General features: G+C 42.9%; 1 protein-coding gene across 2 annotated transcripts in view; it reads right to left on the bottom strand.

Moving 5' to 3' along the window:
• Positions 1 to 23,556, bottom strand: part of LOC132568640 (uroplakin-1b-like) — a 54,847-nt gene that overhangs the window by 5,792 nt on the left and 25,499 nt on the right. The window contains exons 1-5 of one of the 2 annotated variants that reach the window (XM_060234661.1): positions 19,893 to 20,297; positions 7,310 to 7,388; positions 3,978 to 4,178; positions 1,701 to 1,775; positions 1,097 to 1,219 (exon numbers count right to left, since the gene is read on the bottom strand). In XM_060234661.1, the coding sequence (XP_060090644.1) occupies positions 1,097 to 1,219; positions 1,701 to 1,775; positions 3,978 to 4,178; positions 7,310 to 7,378 (468 nt within the window). In that variant the 5' untranslated portion in view covers positions 7,379 to 7,388; positions 19,893 to 20,297. Of the gene's footprint in view, positions 1 to 1,096; positions 1,220 to 1,700; positions 1,776 to 3,977; positions 4,179 to 7,309; positions 7,389 to 19,892; positions 20,298 to 23,556 lie in introns of those variants that run through there. The other variant, XM_060234662.1, reaches the window with a different exon arrangement.

The following is a 23,556-nucleotide window of genomic DNA, read 5'->3' as shown; positions in this document are numbered from 1 at the left end:
ATTGATGGAAAGCTGAAAATAAGAAGTAGCAAACTGAATATTTGAGAATAATCAAGGCTATCAATGGACATAATTTTAATTGCATATTGGTATTGAAAGATGGTGCTAATCTACATAGCAAAAGGATAAGCCAAGGTATCAATCTTAACAGTTATCAGAGCCAAATTTGGATTTAATGCTTATACTCCTATGCTGTCCACTCCTAGGCAGTCACACACCTGTCAGTCCCACAATGTTCAACTGTGTTTACTCCCAGAAAAGAGTAAACTGAATTGCAGCCTCGGTTCAGATCATCTCTATATAGTGTGATCATTTACCACCAAGACTCTTCTCTGTGCATTCCCATCTGTGAGCTGGATGGTCACAGAAACAGCATCTTTTCTCTTATAACACTTTGCATGTATAATTCTACCCCCACATCTACCAGATGGGACAACATTTTTTTTAATTCCAGGATTTGATTGTACTTGCAATGGTGTAGGCATATGCATGTAGACACCCTTTTCTCTAGGAGTGGTTTTTCTTTGAACGGTAGGTCGCTTACTCAAGTTTAGGATTTTAATGCTGTATTATTTAATCTATACTCTGTTATTAGCCTCCCTGGGAGCCATGTGCCAAGAAGTGGTAGAATTTTTTAAAGTACAGCATAAACAGTATATATATTAACATGAGGAATGTTGGCACTGAAGACAGGCTAAAGATGAACCCACAGAGTTGGTCTGCTTAGACATATAGGAGCCTGAAAAAACACTGAAGGTTTTAAAAATCTTAGAGGAATTTTACAGAATTGCAAACCATGGTTCTATCTATGCTGTTAATTTTCTCTTTTGTAAGCAGCCTTTAGCACTTCAGGGAAGGGGCAGGATGCTGAAGTTTTATCTAAGCTACTCCCAATCCTACACTCCAGAAAATCGAAGACTAATTAACCTACCAAAAAGGACAAGCTTTTTGCAATCAAGACATCTCTTTCAGACTTAACACTGTTACTATGGGTTCCCCCCCTCAATAAAGTACATCTGTGAATACTTCATTTTAAAAGTCATGCATGGTTAGATGCCCAGTCCGAAACCCCATGTTGACCATGAGTTACCTATACCTGTAACATGAGACGGTCCCATGTCCTGATGATACCTGCGCTCTTCCAACTGTCATCATTGTTGACTGGCTCTGTATTTTGGTATTTTTCCAGCATTTGTTTCAAGAATAGATTGGGAGTGAGCTGGATGGCAAAGCAAAGGGAGAAGAAGCACAAGGTCAGGCAGAGTGAAGTTTCAGAATGATTATCAGAAAGGCAGTCCCTTCAAGTGAAAAATGATAATAGAAAAAATTAAAGCCTTTGACCTCCCTGTAGATTAATTGAGACCAGTCTCCCTTTCATTGTTCCTTCCTACTAAGCAGAAGACTGCTCACATTCTTATTGGGATAAGACCAACATGCTTTAGAATTATATAATTTCATGCTACTTTCTTATTAAAAAATAAACCTTATCACAAGAGGAGAACATTTCCCCCCACAAAGTTCTTGCGAGTCTTCCACATACATCCTTACTGTTGTCATATTCATTTCTGTTTGAAGCTTCTAACCTTCTGTAGACAAGCACCTTATATATCTTTTTAGTCTCAAGGCTGAAATCAAACAACTCTGAAAGACTAAAGCAACAGCAAAAAAAAAAAAAAAACACCTTTAAAGGGAATACTCACAAAGTCTCTGTGCACAGCTGCTGTGATGCTAGAGGCCACTTCAAAGGCAAAGATAATCATCATCAAGCAGATATACTAGAAAACAAAAACAAAACATGTCACCCAGAATGGTAGGTATGGTTAGATCTTAAATTTAGGTCCCTCTGGCAAGCAGCAAACATGCCTTTGGGGTACTTTTTCTTTTCTGTTTTTAAATTATGAGTTAGAACTTCAAAAACTTGAGTATGCCACCAGTTAGAGCTGGAAGGAGACTTATGGGTCATCTTCTGTCTCCTCAGTGCAGAAAATCATGAGCCAGAGTTAAGATGTCTTCTGCTTGAAGACCTCCACTGAGGTCTACCTCAACTTCACTGGCTCCATTGTCAAACTATTCTCACTGTTAAAGACGTTTGTAGTGTTCAACTGAAATCCTCCTTAAGCCATTAGATCTAGTTTTATCACTTGCACATCACAAAACAAGTCTGTATTCTCTTCCATGTGGTAGATCTTTAGAATAGCACGACTATTTCTTTTTTCAGCCTTCTGTTCTTCATGCTAAACATGCTAGTTTCTTCAGTGTACCCTTACAGGACTAGTTTTACAATTCCCAGCCAGCTTTGTTGCCATTCTCTGACCCTGTTCCAGTCTGTCTAATTTAAAGATGGTGCCCAGAATATGACACAGTATTCTTGATGATGTCTGACTACCATGCAGCTGAATGGAACTGTTGCTTTTTCTGACTTGAATGATTTAAGTCTATTAATACAGCCACATGGCCATGCTGAATCATATCGACCTTGTTATCCACAACCCTTACAAAAATGTTGAAATCCTTCCCACATGTATTAGTTCTAAGACAGATATCCCTTGATCTGTACTTAGAAGAAGAAGATATTGGATTTATATCCCGCCCTCCACTCTGAAGAGTCTCAGAGCGGCTCACAATCTCCTTTACCTTCCTCCCCCACAACAGACACCCTGTGAGGTGGGTGGGGCTGGAGAGGGCTCTCACAACAGCTGCCCTTTCAAGGACAACCTCTGCCAGAGCTATGGCTGACCCAAGGCCATTCCAGCAGGTGCAAGTGGAGGAGTGGGGAATCAAACCTGGCTCTCCCAGATAAGAGTCCGCACACTTAACCACTACACCAAACTGGCTCTCCTACTACACCAAACTGGCTCTCCTTAAGCATTTGATTCTTTGGACCTAAATGAAAAACTTTACATTTGTCAGGTTGAAAGGCTAGGTTGAAACGAACAAATTATTCACATTTAATTTCTAAGGCATTTACTATCCCAGTCAATTTTGTGTAATCTGCAAACTCAATAAGAGTTTCTGCCATGGCTTCACATTTACCTACAAGTGTCAAATATTAGCCAGCATGTGAGTTTTTATGTTAGCTCAAAGCACAGTATTTATCTGTGGTGTTCAGCCTATCATGGTCTACTAATACATGCAAGTCTTCACTTGATACCTCTCCAGTATTAAGTGATGATGAAGCACATGTGAACCAGTCCTTAGATCATTCCCTACCATACTAAATTCTTAGTAAGCATCAACACAAGAATGAAGACTGAACTTGGAAAAGCATCCAAACTTGGCTTGTGTATATTCACTAGAAACATAAATATTTCATCCTTCACAGTACGGCAGTGGAAAGCTACCTGGTGGAAATCCATTTTTAACATCAGCTCCTAATTATATATAAAGATCAGTGTCACACTTTATTCTTCCACTGAAGAGCTAATACCTCCTTAAGAAAGGAGCTGAAGTTTTAATATATGGTTCCTTACATTACACTGCAATTTAAATCATAAGCAACCGAAAGGTTTTCCCCATCCAAATAATGGCATATGGCTGTAATTCCACCAATGGCATTCTTGGGTTGCAACCAAGTTGAGAGATGACAATGGCAAGGTATAAGGATCTATTCAGAGTATGAAATTTCTCTCTTTCTTTTTGCTGTACCTTTCACAAAGATTGACAGCAAACTATGCAAACGTTTCTAATTAGAAAACAGTTCCTACTTCTTCCCTGCTAGGCTTGCTGCAGCATGGAAGCTGAAATAGCAAGTTTCATTTGTTCAGAAAGTGCCAAAGCTCACGATTATTCTAGTTCCTGGAACTCTGCAGATACAGCAAATAACTAGGTTGCCAAGGAAATAGAATCCCCCACACATTTACTTATCACTGTTTAGGAAGTTCCTTTGTGCAAAAGCCAGGAATACACCAACGCTCAACCAGCTGATTGGTTCCTTAGATCAGGAGAACTCACGCACTACTGATTAGCATGCAACTTACCACCAACAACATTGTTCTGTTTGACTGCAAGACTCCAATAATACCAAGGACAGACATACAGAAGAAACCAAAGCCAGTGAAGATCCCAATCCAGGCAGCACCATAGATGTCATCATTGTCAGTAGCTTCCAGCAGAGGATACAATGACTGTTGGTCTGTCACAAAGAATATGCACTCTGCCATCAGGGCAAGGCCACAGAGCTACAAACAAGGGACAAGTGATGGTCATTCCATCTGAACACAATACTTACAAATTTTACGTCCCCTTTAGACAAAAACCCAGTATAAGCCCAGTATGTTCAAATATTGCATATATTCCTCATGTTCCTTTTAAAGGTACTCCAGATCCAGCAAATACTCATATTTGGACATTGGGAAATGTAGTTGTGTGGTGCTGGAGGAAAACAGGTTAATAAGCATTCTCAGAAGTGCTGCCAGTTCCACATGCAGGGCCAGCTAGACAGGCACTGATCATCTACTCAGTGAGTAGATGAGAAAGCAGTGCTGGAAGAAGGGTTTAGATTTATTAGACTTTGGGGAACTTTCTGCAGCAAGCTGAACCTGTATCAAAGAGATGGGCTTCACTTGAGCCAAAAGGAAATGAGGCTGCTGGTGATTGATATCAAAAGGGTGGCAGACAGCTTTTAAACTTATCTTGGTGGGAAAGCCAACAGGACCTGGGGAGCCTGCAGTTTGGGTCAAGTGAGTCCAAAGGGATGATTGTGCAAAAACTTAGGGTAATATTGATAGGAGTGTAATAGAACTTTGGAGAGATTACATGATGGTGATTGAGGGCCGTGTGTGGCAACTAAGTGGCCAAGGAAGGCAAGGGTTACTGGAGTGGGAAACACATTATAGGTGTCTGTATGCTAACGCTAGAAGACTCCAAGCCATGATGGGGGAACTGGAATGCTTGGTGTTCAATTACAATTTAGATATAGTAGGTATCTCAGAAACAGGACAGGGAAGGATGGGTTGGCAGTGGTGTTGTGTTGTAAATCAAATAGGGCACAGAATCAAATAAGCTGGAAAACATCAGGAAATTAACTCCCCAACAGAAGTTATATGGGTGGAAATACTGGGCTCTAAGGGTTACTAAAAGGTGGGGGTGTACTATTGCCCACCTTATCAAACCCTTGAGGCTGATCTTGAGATAAAGAAGGAAATAAGGGAGGTGATGAAAGCAGATAATGTTATTATACTGGGAGACTTCAACTACCCTTATATTGACTGGGTAAACATGTGCTCAAGTTGCACTGTAGAAATGAGATTCTTAGACATCATAAATGACTGGAACATTTGGTCACAGAGTCTACCAGAGGGATAGTGATCTTGAACTTGGATACCTCATTCTTTCAATGAATGAGGTATCCAGCACCCTGGGAAGGTGCTTTTGCAGGGGGGCCAAGGCAAAAGTGGGGGTTGTTTGGAGCAGCAGCAAGGGGGAGGTCAGGAAACAGATTTCTGGATACTGGAGAGGGCACTGAGTATCTTCTGATTTTCCAGTGAACCCCAGCACCCCAGGAAGGTGGGGTTTAAGAACATAAGAGAAGCCATGTTAGATCAGGCCAATGGCCCATCCAGTCCAACACTGTGTCACACAGTGGCAAAAAATGTTTATATATACACACACACTGCGGCTAATAGCTACTGATGCAGGGGAAGGAAACTGTCAACAAGGAAATGGGGGCACTGTGGATTTGATGATGGTTGTGGGGGTTGTACTGGTGGGCCAGCCCTTGGAGGTGGTAGAGGAAGGCCAGCAGGTGTGAACAGTGAAAGAATGGGGTCTTCCAGTGCCTTGGGAAGGTGCTGATCCAGGAAGCAGAAGGCAAAAAGGGAGACAGTTTGCTTGCAGTAGCAAAGGAGGGGCCCGGAACTAGACCCCTGGATATTAGAGAGGATGCTCAGGAGCATCTTTTGGATGCTCAATCACAAACCTAACTAATTACAAACCAGTTTGGCAAACTGAAAAGTTCATGGAGGTTCATGAACCATGGTTCATAGTTTCTCGCAAGCCACCATTTTCCTGGTTCATGCCCATCCCTGGTCATGGGATAAAAGGACAGGTTCTCTTATGGATTAAAAACTAGTTAAATGACAGGATGCAGAGAGTAGGACTCAGCAGACAGTTCTCACAATGGAGGGAAATAAGCAGCGGGGTCCTCCAATGATCTGGAACTAGGGGTGAGTAGTGTAGAGGGCAAGTTTGCAGATGATTCATAATTTTTCAGGATGGTGAAAACCAAGACTCCATGAGGATCTCTACAAACTGTGTGACTGGACGACAGTGTGGCAAATGAAGTTCAGTTTTGGTAAGTGTAAAGTGATGCATATTAGGAAGGAAAAAAAAAATCCCATCTTCAAGAATAGACTAATGGGGTCTAAACTTGCTGAGACTGAGAGGGAAAAAGATCTTGGGTTCATAGTGAATAGCTCAATAAAAGTATTAACCATGTGTGCTACAGTGATGAAAAGGGCAACCTCTGAGTTAGAGATTATTAGGAAAGAGATTGAGAATAATATGGCCAGTATTGTAATGCCCCTGTATAGTTGTATGATGAGGCCTCATTTAAAATGCTGTGTACAGTTCTGGTCACTGTATCTCAAAAAGAACCTTGCTGAGCCGAAACAAGTACAGAGGAGGCCGACCAAGGTGATATTGGGGGTGGTAGTGGTTGGAGCAACATCGCTATAAGGTAAGGCTGAAGAGTTTGGGACTTTTCATTTTAGAAAAGAGACAATTAAGGGGGAACGTGATAGAGGTTTATAAAATTATGCATGGGATAGAGAGAGTTGACAAAGAATTTTTTCTCCCAAATTCTAGGACTTGAAGGTATCCAATGAAGCTGATGGGTAGGAAGTTCAAGATGGACAAAAGGAAATACTACTCTACACAGAGAGTAATTAAAATGTGGAGTTCACTGCCAAATGATGTAGTGCTGGCCACAGAAACAAACAGCTTTAAAATGGGATTAGATATATTCATGGAGGATAAGCCCATCAATGGTTACTAGGTGGCTTGAAGGGAACCTCCACATTCAGAGGCACTAATCCTCTGAATCCCAGAGCCAGAAGGCAGCATTAGATGAAGGCCTCAGCCTCCATGCCCTGCTGTTGGTTGTTCAGAGGAATTGGTTAGCCACTATGTGAGACAGGATGCTGCACTAGATGTTCTGATCCCGCAGGGCTCATTTTATGTGCTCATGTTGTGATTATAATCTCTTTGAAATGTCTGTTGCCAATGTCTGCTAGAAATAATAACACACCTTTCACAATAAGCCCACAAGTTGCTAGAGTAGTCACCCTCCCCATTTACACAGTTCACCTACCCCAATAATGACATTGCCCATTATAAGCAAGCCTTGGAAACATCGCACGCCAGTCTCCCCTTTGGCCATCTCCAGAAACCTACAAGACAGTTACAGATTTAGAAGCAATTCAAGTTCAAGAATAAACCATCATTTCACAACACTCACTCTCACACAGACACTTCAGAATATACATTGGAACACGTTAACTATAGAGCATTTTCTGAAGTGTTTTTGTCATTAAGTTTCTACAGACAGACTTTAAAAGAATGTAGAAGATGGATTATAATGTTTATCCCTTTATAGAGTTGCTTTGGAAGGTTACTGGGTAATGATTTAAGAGCTGATGAATGCTTAAAAGACATGGCGAAGGGTGCTATATTCATATAAGCTCTAGAGGCATAGTATTTTCAGAGTAACTACATATAACACAAAGATCATCAATACTTGAGTCCCAGAGCTAGCCTCAAAACAGAGTTCAGTCATGAATCCTAAGTAAAGCAATTTTCTCCAGGCCAGTTTGGCCAGGTATCCTGGAGGTTTTTTGCCATCTCCTGGGCATTAGTGCAGGACTCACTGGGTGTGGGTGTGTGTGGGAGGTAGTTGAGAATTTTCTGCATTGTGCAGGGGGTTGGACTTGATGACCCTGGAGGTCCCTTCCAACTCGATGGGTGTTTTCGCACTTACCTTTTACTGGCGCGACGACCCTCCTCACGCCGGCGGATCTGCAGTGATTTCGCACTAGAAGCGCCGGCGCAGCCCATTGCGCCGGCTACTTCCGTTGCTAAGCCAGCGCAAACGGAAACCGCCAAGAAGCAGGAAAACGTTTGCGCTGGCTTAGCAACGGAAGTAGCCGGCGCAAAGGGCTGCGCCGGCGCTTCTAGTGCGAAATCACTGCAGATCCGCCGGCGTGAGGAGGGTCGTCGCACCAGTAAAACGTAAGTGCGAAAACACCCGATGATTCTAAGTTCAGCCTTGCCTAAGCAGGTGGGCTGGGCATCACACACCTAGTTACATCAGATGCTAAAGAGCAGCACATCCCTTAGGTCTCCTTGAAAAATCACACTAGTACCATGGAAAATATTTCTTGGTTGGCTGAACCCATGGCATTTTTTGTAATATCAGCCTCTGAAATGGACCTTTTCTGTGAGGACAGCACCCCCCCCACTGTGACCACACTGTTGTGAGCTTTTAAACATTATTCTATGGCAGATTGCTCTTCTCTACAATGGCAAGCATAATGATTAAAAGGTGCCCAATTCTCTTCTCAGCTTGGAGCATTCCCCCTTACTGCAAAGTTCTGGTTGCTGGAACTGAGGAATAAGCTTGTGATTTTTAAGAACCATCTCTCCTTATACACAGCTGCATGGCAACTTTGGTCATCCCAGCAGCTTTTTTTTTTAACTGTTATTTATTGCAGGTTTATTGCCACTAGTCAGTCATGGGCTTTTACAGTACTTGGCATAGGCATTACAGACAGTCTTCCTGAAACCATGAGGAAAGCTTACACCCTCATATACTTTAGAAAACTGGAGAAGAGCAAGCTGCTCAGGTGGCCGTTTGAGAGCCAGTGTGGTGGTTGAAGTATCAGACCAGAATCTGAGATGCCTGGCTTCAGATCCTCATTCTGTTGTGAAGTTTGCTGGATGACTGTGGATCAATCATGCTATCTCAACCTAACTCATTTTACAGGATTCTTGTGAGACTATAATGAAGGAAAGAAGAACCATGTAGGTCATCCTGAACTTCTTGACGAATGGCATTATAAAAACTGAATTCCATGGCAGAATGATACTGAGTTATAGCTAAAGGTAGTTTACTTTACTAACACTGTATCGTCTCACACAGAGCTAATCCAGTCTAAACCAAAATCACTTTTAGTGGATCAGTGAGCTGGTTCTGTTGATATTTGTGATGAAAATGTTTGTTTTATGAAACCAGCTGTTTGTTTCAACCTTGTTGGTCAAGTGGTACTTCGATACTTAGCCTTTTCCCAAGTCTCTTTGATCCTCTCATGAGAAAATGCAGGATAGAAATGTTTTACATGTCAGTAAATAAAACATGGAAATCTTCCCTCAGTTAACTTCTGATACTAAACTTCTTGTTCCTATAAAGAGATATATTTGTTTTCTATGTGGAAACTGGTCGTAACCCAGTGCATTGGTCTTCATCACAGAAGTTAAAGTTTTTGATATTTCAATAGGATGCTAGTGGATTATTTCTACATTTCTGAAGTTTTTATATTGCATTTTAAAAAGCATTGCTGCTTTTATTACTGAGTGAATATTTCATGTTTTACCTTTACACCTCTTTGAAATCGTCTGTTATGAGGGGATATAAAAATAAACTTAAATTAAAATAGAGACAGTAGTATCTCAAGTTACCAAGTTAAGTCCCAGTTTGTGGGGAAGTCCACATTCCTTCTTCAAATCAAAGGGCATCCTCAGTTTCTTGCTCACAATAGTCTCACTCTCATGTACATGCTACCAGCCAGAAGAGTCTCAGACTGTGCTATGTGAAAAGTGCCATCATTTTTCAACCCATCTCCATGATTGGGAGGCTCTTCACTATGGACTATGCGATACACCCTACAATGGATGTTGCCTTCCCTAATGCAGCAAAGAGCACACAGCAAATCTGACTCAACCTTTCTAGCTCAAAGTGTCCCACCCATGTTAAAAACTAGAACTATGCTGCAGCAGCCCTGGCAGAACATACTTGAGAAGGCAACACAAAGAACTAGTTGCATCTAGAACATGGGAGACCAGGAGAGTAGCATTCCAAGTCACATATCTGAAATGGATTTGCTTACTATCTTGCATTCCACTCCAAGATATTCTGCATGGAAGGTACACTCCCATTGACCAGGATACTCATATACACATATTGGCGGTATTACTATATCAGTTAAAACAAGAGAAGTTGCAGTAGACCACAGTGGCCTGCATCCTATCACTCTACTGTACCTTTTAGGCTAGGGAGTCTTCTTCCAGTGGAAAATCCACTTAAGTTGGAGGAAGTCTCCTTAGGATGAAGTACTTCCTTCAGCCTGTTAGGATACCACCCTTCACTTTCCTCTCTACACAGGAGAGGAGCAGTTTGTATCACAACACACCAACATCACCTACGTTTGCCACTTATCTTTTTTTACTAGGACATCTTACTTTTTAACAAGCTGAAATACACAAGTGAAATTTCTCCATCACTGCATTTCTGTGCTGGAAAAATCTGAACCTGCTGATTTATACCCCATTTGTAACTTAGATACAGCAAGATCCACATGGGTAGCCTTGTTGGTCTGAAGCAACAGAAGAAAGTTAGAGTCCATGGCACCTTTAAAACCAGCAAAGCTTTATTCAGGGTGTCTGAGGAAGTGTGCATGCACATGAAAGCTCATACCCTGAACTAAACTTTTTCTGTCTTAATGGTGCCATTGGACTCTAACTTTTGTTAGATACAGAAAGTCTGTACAAAGTTTTAAGGGCTAGTTTTTTAGTGAACAACAGCTTGAATGCTACAATAAAAGTCTCTTTTCCTTTCCAGGTGAATTGCTCCTGATGGGGAGATTAAATATGTCAAGAAGGAGGGAAGGCTTAAATCCACTCTCTTGCGCTCTTCCCCAGTTAACATTATATAATACATTGAGAGACTTGATCACCAGTCTCCCATGCACACAATGTGTAGGTCAGTCCTGAAAGCAGATGTGCAAACAGGAGATACAGAGGACATTTTGTAGAAAAATAGGTGGTGGAGCTCATCCAGGGATTGTTATGCAGCTGCACATACTATTCAATGGACAAGGAGGTAGAACTCTCAGAAGGAGGAGGTGGAACTCACACAAAAGTTCAGGAGCTGTGCTCCTGTAAGCTCCCACTGAATCTGAGGCCTGATCTTACATGCCTACACACACTTTTCTTTGTTTTCCCCCTTCCCCATTACATTCTTTCTCTGAAAGAAATAAAGTTTGTTTTGGTTCCTTGACCTCAGGACTCTTGGGCCCAAGGACATTGTTCTGGAAGTCACAGGAACTAAAACATCCCTGCTCAGACCTGTTGATTTACAGGTTAGACAGGCTTTGCTTTCCATTTACCCCAGAGTAACACTGGAAGGTTACTCAGACCTGCTGATCTCATATGCGTTTATGTATTTATTGTTCCTAGCACAAAATGTGCCAGATTTCAGCATTACTTGATTATTTGCCAAGCACGAACAGAATATAAAATAAAGCCATGCCTCTAAGGTTAAGTTATTGGTAAGATATCAAGATAGAATGTACAAGAATACATTCCCCACTCCCCATAGGACTTTCCAGTGTATTATATCATTCCAGTTCTTGCTGTAGTAGAGGAACATACTGAAGTAGTATCATCCCAAGGTGACATCAAGGCTTAAGAATTGTAGCATAATTTTTAATGACCCAGAGCCCATGAGAGCCTGGGACATAGCCATATTGCTTTGTTTGTTTTTAAATTGTGCAGGACACATTTCATCCCAAATGGGTGCCATATGATTCTGCGCAAGCTTCATCAGACCAATGTTCTATTAGATCGGGGTTCCCAATTTTTTTGAACTTGTAGGCGCTTTTGGAATTCTGACACAGGGTGGTGGGCACAATCATAAAATGGCTGCCACAAGCTGCAGAGCCACACACAGAAGAAGCCTGAGTGCAGGGGAGAAGAGGGGTAATTAAAATATATATACTGGGAGAGGGGGTGGAGAGAGAATAAAACAAACACTGTGGTGACTGATAACACAATATAATTTTAATTTACATAGCTAATCAGAAGCTCTGCTAAGCAATAGCCCCACCTGACTACACCCACTTTCTGAAAACACTTGGTGGGCACCAAGAGAACTGTCGGTGGGCTCCACAGTCCCCATGAACATCATATTTGGGGCCTCTACATTAGCCCAAAGACGTCAGCTAGATTCCAGTGAAATAGAGATTTCCCATCCCAGATATGCCAGCACTGTACAAAGCAAAGCACCACCACCAAAAACACAGTTTCTCTTCACAAAGGGGAAAAGCAAGTAGATCCTGTCCTTTTAAGTTAATCAATCTGCTGGTTCTCCACAAGTCAGCTCAAAGTAACAGAGCTGATATTAGGGCACTACACAGAGACTAGCCAGCGCTGAGTAAAGGAGCAAAATAAACTTCCTTCATACAATTAAACCACATCCTTTAGTAAGTTTAGGTTTGATAAAGGGATTTCATCTTTCTGGTGAAGCTATAGGTCATTTGTTAGGAGGGCCATATTTAGCATAAATGCAACCTCATCAGGACGGGCCATGTGTGTCGTAAAATGTAATGCCAGGTAGCAGATATATAAATTTTAGGAGTTCAGGTGTTGTTCAGGCATGTGTCTGTAAGTTGCAAACCCACTTTTGATTTATTGACATTCATTACAAAAATCTCATGGTCAATGCTTTGAGCCTAAGACCCAGGGGAAAATATGAAATGGCTGGGTGTTGTGAGCTTTTGTACGTAAATTGCTTCATGTGTTGGTCAGCCAGTGGAGAAAATAGAGACTTTGCTCTGTAGCTCCTGTGTGATTAAGCATGCTTGGCAGAACAAGCTGTAATGAAGAAAGAAGCAAGAGAGGGAAAAGAAAGCAGATTATAGTGAGTTGCTTGCGGGCCTAATAGGAGCCCTCCGGGTGCCTGATTTGGCCCTTGGGCTGCACGTTTGATGCCCCAGCTAGGTTTAAGAAATTGAAGAAATAGTGTATTTCAGATGTACCCTCATATAGGGCAGCCTAAAACAGTCAAATCAGGTCTAACCACAGAGTTACCAAAAGAAGATCCTAGCTAGTACAGTAGGTCCACCCAACACTGAACTACTTGCCATCTTTACTAAGCTTCTTGGGTCAAAAGGTGTGATAAAAACATGATAAATAGTTTGGGAGGAGAGGGTACCAACTAGCTAGCAGTGTGTTTTGGTGGTGGGTGATGAGCCGCATCACAAACACCCGTAAGTTCCCAGCATGCGCAACAGTATTTAAACTGCAGCATAGTAATCACTCAGAGCTACCATTTCTACTGCACAGGGATGGCTGAGCCTTTATACAAAGTCATGACCTTTAACCCAACATTCTGCTGGAAAGACCACAGTGGCTCATGTGACCAAATCATTGGATTGCTTCCATGCATGCTCATGTTTCCTTTGAGCAAGAGGTGAGTTATGAAAAAGGGGTTAGTCTCCCTATTGGTGTGCAAATCAGATGCTCTAGCAGTCTTATTCAAACAAGTCAAGAAAGGAAAGGACAACAGCATGTAACAAATTTCAGGCACTTCAATAGGAAAGCCTGAAGCTTGCTGAAAAAGCTAGGTGCAAGCCTACCTGAACTCCGATTAAATCCAGAGGTAACATCAAACCAGGCAGCTGCCCAACTGGTATCCCTATACAGAGCTCCAAAGGATCAAGATTTTATGATCAGGATAAAAAAAAGAACTCCAGAATGTGAAATACACCTGCCCTCAAGACAAGCTATTGGGATTTCAGTGCTGGTGAGATTTCCAAGGCACTGAAGGATATCAAGAGTGGGAAGTCACCAGGCTTTGACTGCATCCATAATGAGTTCTTGATCAGCAGTGGTACACTCACTAAGAAGTGGCTCCCAGAGTTTATCACTGACATCATGATAACAAGAAGACTCCTAGTTCAAGAAGTAAAAGATTCTGAAACTTGGAAAACCAAAATACCTGGCAGAAAATTACAGACCAATTTCCCTTCTGAGCTCCTGTTATAAACACCTTGAGAGGCTAATCCTGAACAGAATCAGTGACAGAATTAACAAACATGATCCTATAGAACAAGCAGGATTTAGACCTTGTCTGTGAAGAACAGATTCTTGGCTTAACTTTCACTGAGGGTATCAGAAGTGTCTTAAGACATTAGCAATTTTTATCGATCTGACTGCAGTTTATGACACAGTCTAGGGGGATGCCGTGTTGTATAAGTTTTGTAAAAAAAAATTTTCCACTGCAGAAAATTGTTTTGACTATTAAATAACATGCAGAATGACAGAACTTTCCAAGTAATTATGGGTTGGCCAATTAGCAAGCAGAAGAAACTGAATAATGATTACCCCAGGGCTTGGTCCTCACTCCAGTTCTTCTCAATCTATACATCTCAGATGTACCTGATATCAAAGAAGTCTTCTTATGCTGACATGGCAATTGTAGTAAAGCACAAATCAATTGAAAGGTCTAAGGAAATACTAATTAGGGACCTTGAAAATTTGGCTGACTTACTATCATAAATGGTAGCTCATTCCATGTCCAGGAAAAGCAGATACCGTTTTCGCACACAGCTTACCTCGCAGTCACAATCCTGTTCCCTCCGCAGAGTCCGGTCGGATTTCCCACCATCTGCACCGGAGTTACAGGAAGTGCTGCAGCTTCTGCGTAGCAAACGAAAACTGGGTTTTAGTGGTTTATGTTTGCTACGCAAAAGCTGTGGCACTTCCAGTAACTCCGGCGCAGATGGTGCGAAATCCAACCGGATGCTGCAGAGGGAACAGGATTGTGACTGCGAGGTTAGCTGTGTGCGAAAACGGTAAGAATGTTTCTGTTTCCATCTCAAAAATAATCTTGCCAACTGTGAACTGAATGTCTACCTTAATGGTACCCGACTTACACACAATCATATGCCTAAGTACCTTGCTATCACCCTGGACAGGACCTTGAGCTATAAAACCATCTTACCAATGTAGCAGCAAAAATACACATGTAAAACAACATTCTCCCAAAAATATGTGGTACAACTTGGGGTGCATCTGCTACAACACTTAGATGCTCAGCTTTGGGATTGGTGTATAGTACTACGGAATACAGTGCTTCAGTGCGGCTTAACAGCCCCCATGTCCACAAACTTGATGACCAACTCAATACAACAATGAGAACCATCAGCAGATGTATTAAACCTATTGGCTACCTATGTTGTGCCACATTGCTCCCCTGCATATCCAAAGACAAGATGCTGTTCTTTGTGAAGACAGAAAGATCATAAAATACAGAGAGCTGTCCATCCACAAAGACATGGCTGATGCAGATCTAGCCAGACTCAGATCCCAACACCCAGCAATATAGGCTTCCCAATCCCCAGGTCCCAGCGGGGGATCCCCCATTTTCACAGGCTTCTCCCCGCCCCCAGCCAGCTGGCCAGCGGGGGAAGCCCCGCCCCCCCATAATCACCATGTGATTTTAGAGCACCTGCAGGTCCGTTTTTAAAATATGTGCCTTTAAAGCTGAGCAGGAAACAGGAAGGGCTTCGGAGAATGGCCCCTCCCTTTGTTTTGCTTTCGTTTTCTGAACAAGTAAAGTTCTGCAGGAACAAGACCCAGTAAGTATTTGTGTGTGTGAGAGAGGGAGGGGGCAGGGGATTCCCTGGTTTGGAGGCCCTCCCCCCCTTTAGAAAGCGCGGGGGGGAGGGAAATGTCTACTGGGCACTCTATTATTCCCTATGGAGAACAATTCCCATAGGGAATAATGGGGGATTGATCCGCGGGTATTGGGGGCTCTGGAGGGGGGCTATTTTTTGAGGTAGAGGCACCAGATTTTTAGTATAGCATCTAGTGCCTCTCCCCAAAATACCCTCCAAGTTTCAAAACAATTGAACAAGGGGGTCCAATTCTATGAGCCCCAAAAGATGGTGCCCCTATCCTTCATTATTTCCTATGGAAGAAAGGCGTTTAAAAAGTTGTGCTGTCTCTTTAAATGTGATGGCCAGAACTCCCTTGGAGTTCAATCATGCTTGTCACACCCTTGTTCCTGGCTACACCCCCAATGTCTCCTGGCTCCACCCCCAAAATCTCCTGGCTCTGCCCCCAAAGTCCCCAGATATTTCTTGAATTGGACTTGGCAACCCTACACCAATAAGACCTGCACAAACCTGTAATCACAGAATTTTGACCTAGGAAATGAATGGTTGTGAACATAGATACAATCAGTTCCACTTGATGAACACCAACAGGAGGCTTGCAGGATTGGAGGACATGCCATATGAAGCATGGAAGATGGCTAACAGAATATTAACAGGCTTTGGCAGATGTACTGACCTGTTGTTAAACGGGGCGACATAGCAGGACCCAAAACTAGGATGACCTCAAATAAATGTGGAAACAACCCCCTCTCCCCAAGATAAAAACAGGGGTGGAATCAAGTGTAGTGTAGAATGTCAGTTTTAGAGACAGGGTTGAACCAGGATTCAAAGTCTATAGTGGAAAGGCCCATAGAAAAACTGGAACATGTCCAGAGGAGGGCAATGAAGATGGTGAGGGGTCTGGAGTCCAAGTCCTATGAGGAAATGTTGCTGGGTATGTTTAGCTTGGAGAGGAGACAACTTAGAGATGATATGATAACCATCTTCAAGTACTTATACAGAGGGTGGTGGGTTTTTTTTGTTGCTCCAGAAAGTTGGACCAGAACCAATGGGTTGAAATTAAATCAAGAGTTTTTGGCTAAATATTAGGAAGAATGGTTCCTCAGTGGAACAGGCTTTCTCAGGAGGTGGTGGGCTCTGGATGTTTTTAAACTAGATGGCCATGTGATAGCAATGCTGGTTCTGTGAATTAGGGAGATAATGAGAGGGAGGGCAGGAAGGGATGTATCAGTGTTTAGTTCTCATGGTCCTTCTTACACACCCAGGGAAATGCCGATCACCACTTTGGGGGCAGGCAGCAATGTTTCTCCAGACCAGTTTAGCCAGAGATCATGGAGACAGGGTTTTTTTTTTGCCATCTTCTGAACAAGGAAAAGGGACCATTGGGGGTGGGGGGGAGGTACTTGTGAATTTCCTGAATTGTGCTGGGGGTTGGACTAGATGACCCTGGAGATCTCTTCCAACTCTATGATTCTATGATTGAGTGGACTGAAAATTTAGACAGTATTTAGTGGGATTGTTCAATCTGACTGTATACCCATTGTGCCAACTTGGTTACATATTTTATATTATTATATTCTTCCTGTGTGTAATTCTGCCACGTGATAAATTTTAAAAATCCCCCAGAGAAAATGGCTGCTTTGAAAGGTGGAATCTATGGCATTGTACCTTGCTAAGGTCCTTTCCCCAAACCCTGCCCTCCTCAAGCTCCACCCCCCAAATCTCCAGGTATTTCCCAACCATATTAAGCTTCTACTTAGACCTGGACTTGATAAGACAGCATGTCAGAATTTCTAGGCTATGGTGTCTGTAGTTTCCATCTCTCTCTATAAAGTCTTCATAAAGCCTGATTCAGATCTGATGCTGGCTAAGAAAAAAGGCACTTACGTGTGAGACTTTGCACTGGCACAGTGTCTCATTTAAACCAAGCAGCTACCTGCACAATGCAGTTACAGAGCATGCACAACTGCTTCACATGAGTGGCAGCCTGATTTATTTGAGAAGCTGAGTAAGTGCAAAGTCCCAAGGAACAGTGCTGTTTTGTGTTGGCCAGCTCTCAAATTGACCCGTCTAAATTTTTGCACTGGGATGTCTGGAGTGCCACTCATCAGCCTCCTTGGTTCGATGAGCTATTCATCACCTTTCAGGGCAGGGTGGGGATACTTCAATAAGCCCACTGAGAGTCATCCAACCACAGTCAAAACAAACCCAAAGCCCTGACAAGATGAAGCGCCCTGAGCTGTGCACTAACATGCCCTGAGCCCATTCCATTTTCTCACAGCCACACCTACATTGCACCAATGGACTGCATACAGCTTTCTGATTATTTCCCATTGGACAGCAGCAAATGCTTTGCCCCAAGGCTCTGTGAGATGGGAGCATCTGGTGCACTGTGGTGTATATTACTTAGGATGAAAATGGGAAATATTAAATCCTTCAGCCCTCCCACTCTATGAAATCACAGACCAACTCCAAAATATATTTAGCATCTTATACTATTCTCCATGCTTGTCAGTATAGATCTCTCTCTCCCCCTCTCCATGAGCAATTAGGATTTGCTATGTGTACTTTAACTAGCAAAAATAATGCCATTCATACAGACAGACAAGTATGAATTTATGACAGTATTAACCTTGTCAACCACCTAGTACATGCTGTGACCTTCTCATTTAGCAGCTGTTCAGACAGTTTTGTTGTTGTGAAGCTCTTCTCCAGCAAGCAACTTCATGACAGGTGGTCATTATTCACTACAATTGCTGCTGATTGCTCTCTTATTTTTGAGCCCACAAGTTACAGTGCAGTCAGCATCCCAGCCTGTTCCACATTCAGTGCAAACTGTGAGGTCTCTCCATTTTAAGCAATGGCAAACCACCCCATAAAAAGTCTGCCGTGAAAACGTTTGTGAAAGCAACGTCACCCCAGAGTCGGAAACAACTGGTGCTTGTATAGGGGACCTTTCCTTTTCCTTCAGGCAAAGTTTAGCATGTGGGAATACACAGCCCTGTGTTGTGCTGAACATCTTTCTAACAGCATTCCATGTATAGAGGAGCAATCCACAAATGGTATACTAGTATATAAATAAAGTGACAGCTTTCACTTTGTAAGAAGAGCTTGCAATGGACATACCAATGCTTAAACATTTTAAAAAACAGCAATCACCTGTTTGGGATGTGAGTATATTGGCAGGGCAACATACTGGACACCTAAATGTTTACATATTTCTATCCAACTTCGCCACCCAATGGGGACCCAAAGCAGCTTACAACACTCCTGTTCTCCATTTTATCCACACAACAACCTTTGTGAGATAGATAAGGCTGAGAGAACATGATTGGCCCAAGGTCACCTGGCAAGTTTCTGTAACAGCACAGGATTTCCCAGATCCTAGTCTGAACGCCAACTGATGCACAACGCCAATGTATGCCTTTCCCCAGTGCAAGCCTCCTATGCATACTACCCAGCAAGTAAGCGCTGCTAATTGCTGAGGGACTTATTTCCATATCCACACACACACAGGTCCAGGCCTCACAGCTTGCCCTCATTACACAAATTGGTTTCCAGTCACCTAGTATAGATTGATACCAGAAGCAGAACACAGCCCTTTGCTTGTGCTTGGACCTAAGATACACCACTGAGTTTAGAGTTAGTAAAAAAAAAAAAAATGACTTCAGATGGTTCTGAGCTTGTCAAGAAAATACTGTTCAAGAAATCAATCCCATCCCTTTCAAAGCACTGCTGCTGAGAAGAGAACAGTGAAGCAGTTCTTTCAGCATTACAAATAGTTAACCAGGCAGGAAAGCGGTATAATCACTTTTCTGTCAGCTGTACTAAACAAGGAGGAACTCTTTCTGCTTGTGATTGTTTAGTAAAAGAGATGAGGGGGGATGAGAGCTCTTCATTGTCTCTACAGCACATCTCCCAAGCCTTTTAACTCTGTATTATCACTAAGCAACATCTCTTGAAAGAAACAATAAAGGCTGAAGGCAAAATCCTACACACAGCTGTGCTGCTTGAAGTCCCGTTGAATTTCCTGGGATAGAAGCAGCATAGCCATGTAGAGAACTGCAACCTTGTACAGAAAGAATAAATATGAACAAAGAAGGAGGGAGGAAAAGGAGCCTCATATCTACCAGTTGCTAATATCTATCAACCTTACAGTTGTTTTTTGTAATAAACAGAAATTAGAAGACAAGTCGCAACACATTGACCCAGAAAACTTACCTTCTTTGCTTCTCTGTGCTGACTCAAACACCTGCAGCACTCAGCAAGTTCTCCTCAATCACTCTTTAATAGCGCTCCAGGCACCTAAGGACAGTTGTGTATAACTGAGGGGGGGGGGATATCACATGAGAAAGCTCTGCCTCTGGTCAAACCAGTTCTTCAGCTGTGATGGGACCAGTGGGTGTCTCTGCCTGCAAGATTTTTTGATTATACCAGAATGTTGTTCTACACACAGCCATTCACTAAACTCTGTTACTGCATTTCTGTCAAATATGGACAGGTGACTCATCTATATGTGATCTCTGAAAGTGAATAGGCAAGTTAAAAAAAAGTTACACAGGTACTCACAGAAATCTCAAGGATTGTGTCAACTACCAAGCAGGTATAATGAAAACAGTATTTCTTGGAAAAAAGAAAGGGAACTTTATTTTATGTAGTTGCCTTGTACCACGACAGACCACTGCCCAGTATAAACTAATTGGAAGCAGCTCTCCAAGATTCTCAGGCTGAGATCTTTCCCAGAAAGGGCTGCCTCAGCTCTTTAATTAGAGAAGTCAGTACTTAAACCTAAGGTCTTCTGTATGTGAAGTATGCTGTCTGCCTCTTAGTAATAACTGAAATAAATATATTGACAGATAACTGCTAAAGATGAATGCCAGAAATTCCCAATACGATAGCCACCAATGGGTTTCCTGGCATCCACATGTTTCTTTCCCAAAGCAAATAGCCGGTCTTAGCTTTCCTCCACCTTGCTGGAGAAAAAAAAAAGTGTAATTTTTTTGTGACAGGTCTTTTCTACCATCTGGAGAGGCCTACAGAGCCTCCTATGATTTTTTTTGAGGGGGGTGGGGTGGACTAGGTTTCTTTTAAATTATAAACCCTCAATTACCAAGTGATCTTAAGGTATCAGGTGTGTAGGCTTTGGGTTTGCCACCGTGATGTAAGTTTTGTAGTGAGCAAGTAGAATATGGAGATCAATGAAACAGGATCTTTTGTATTTATAGGCTGGTTTCAAAGAAGTGGTCAGCAGCACAGGTCTTCAGATAGTCAGAGGAGAAACTTATCTGAGGCACATAAATTTAAGCTATCTATGGCTCCAGAGTGCAGTTTGAATTTTCTTTGATGCTTTCAAATACAAACAGTCCTTTACTGGCTAGCTATTAGGCTGGGTCCTCTCTTAGATGCTGGGTTCCACTAGGGATGGCAACCTCCAGGTGGGACTGGGAGATCCTCTGGAATTACAACTCATCACCAGACTGAGAGCCAGTTTGGTGTAGTGGTTAAGTGTGTGGACTCTTATCTGGGAGAACCGGGTTTAATTTCCTACTCTTCCACTTGCAGCTGCTGGAATGACCTTGGGTTAGCCATAGCTCTCATAGGAGTTGTCCTTGAAAGGGCAGCTGCTGCAAGAGCTCTCTCAGCCCCACCTACCTCACAGGGTGTCTGTTGGGGGGAGGGGAAGGTAAAGGAGATTGTGACTGCTCTGAGATTCAAAGTATAGGGCAGGATATAAATGCAATATCTTCTTCTACAGATAACAGTCTCCTTGGAAAACTTGGATGCTTTGGAAGGTGTCTCTATCCTCCCCAGGGTCCACCTAGGTTGCCAGGTCCAATTCAAGAAATACCTGGGAACTTTGGAGGTGGAGCCAGGAGCAAGGTTGTGACAAGCATGACTGAACTCTGAAGGGAATTGTGGCCATTACATTTAAAGGGAGCGGGCTCCTTTTAAATGCCTTCCATTCATTGGAAATAATGGAGAATGGAGGCACCTTTTTTTTTGGGGGGGGGCTCATAGAATTGGACTCCCTGGTCCAATCTTTTTTAAACTTGGGGGGTATTTTGAGGAGAGGCACTAGATGTTATGCTGAAAATTTGGTGCCTCTATCTAACCCCCCCCCAGCTCCCCACCCCCGCAAGCACCAGATTCTCACAGATCAATTCTCTATTATACCCCAAGGGAATTGGTCTCCATAGCCATAGGAAATAATGGAGTGCCTGGCAGACATTCCGCCCCCCCCTGCTTTCTGATGACCCTGAAGCAGGGGAGGTCCTCCAAACCAGGAGATCCCCTGCCCCTAACGAAGGATTGGAAATCCTACATCCACCGCCAAATCTCCAGGAGTTTCCCAACCTGAATCTTGCAACCCTATCCCCCAACAGTGACCATTGTGGGGCTACCAACCCTAGATTCCACCCACATGCCTGCTGTTATCCAAGAGTTAAACTAAATGTTACAAGGTCTGCTCATTAGCAGAGGCAGGCCTAATGACCAAATGTTCACTCTATTCTCTCATAAAGGTAGAGCTAAACCACTTTGTCATGGCACCAGGAAATGCCACCCTTTAAACTGAGGCAGACCCAGACCATCACTGCACTCTCCCTAGGGTTGCCAGGTCTCCTTGCCCATCCAGCTGAGGGATTTGGGGGACATTCTGTGGGTGGGTATGGACATCATCCAGAAGTGATGTCATCGCATGGGGATACTCTGGTATTTGGGTAAAACACTGGTTTTTTCACCTTCAGAACCATAGAGTTTTCCCAGATACCAGAGTGCCCCCACATGGTGCTCCTCTTTAGGCACTCCAGACACCCCTGGTGCAAAAACTTAGATTTGGGTCAAATCTGATGCTGGCCAACACAAAACAATACTTTCCCAGATGGTCCATGGTGGAGAGAAGCCCCCAAAACTGGGGGACACCCTGGTGGGATCTGGGGGCTGGCAACACTAACTCTTCCTGAGATAGATCTGAACTGATTGGAACTAACTACCGTTGTGCTTCCCTCCAACATTCCATCCCCTTTCTAAAAGGTGATTGGATTCTGGAACAGCACTCTCATAGGCTCAGCTGAGTGGCTGTTTACCACTTCAGGGGCAGGACAGCTTTCTGTCTGTCACACTTTGCATCTCCAAGGAACATTTATTCAGAAATAGCCTCCATTGTAGGAGAACACACCAACATTTTGTGATTGGCCTCGGCACCCCATGGAAGCCATTTTATGGTAACACCCACTTTCTTTCCTCAATAGGCTCATCAAGACTGGGGACAACTGGTGTCTTCTATCATGACACAGAAATGGGAAGTATTATATAAATAGTTAACACTTCTGTTAGTGCAATCTGTTAAATAATATTTGATTAATTGTTGTGACTGCTCTAGGCAGGTGATAGAATTCATCTACATGCCTTGGAAAACATTGTCTGGTGATTTTTAGGTTGCTGAAGGCCTAGGAAGAAGCCAGGCCAATGGTTGGCAAGGCTAGCAGGAATTAGAACCTTCGTTTGATTCCCTATTCCTCCACATGTAGCTGCTGGAGTGGAGTCAGCCACAAGTTCTCAGCAGAGCTGTTCTCTCAAGAGTTCTCTCAGCCCCACCTACCTCACAGGGTGTCTGTTGTGGGGAGAGGAAGAGAAAGGAGATTGTAAACTTCTCTGAGATTCTGAGTGAAGGGTGGGGTATAAATTGAATTTCTTCTTCTTAGTGGAGATTATTCCATTGATTTGAAAGTGAAAGAAGGTTCTATCATTTTCTGGAAGGTTGCAAGTATTTTTAACAGATGTGTGACAGGCAAAAATTCATCTGCTGCAACCTTCCCCAACATAGAAGAATAACTATAGGAAGAGTTGTGTCTGCCAGTTTGAAGGCTAACACATTTCTTTCCCA

Source organism: Heteronotia binoei, chromosome 3, assembly GCF_032191835.1.
Source record: "Heteronotia binoei isolate CCM8104 ecotype False Entrance Well chromosome 3, APGP_CSIRO_Hbin_v1, whole genome shotgun sequence".
NCBI classification, from domain to species: Eukaryota; Metazoa; Chordata; class Lepidosauria; order Squamata; family Gekkonidae; genus Heteronotia; species Heteronotia binoei.
This window is presented reverse-complemented; position numbering and strand designations above follow the sequence as displayed.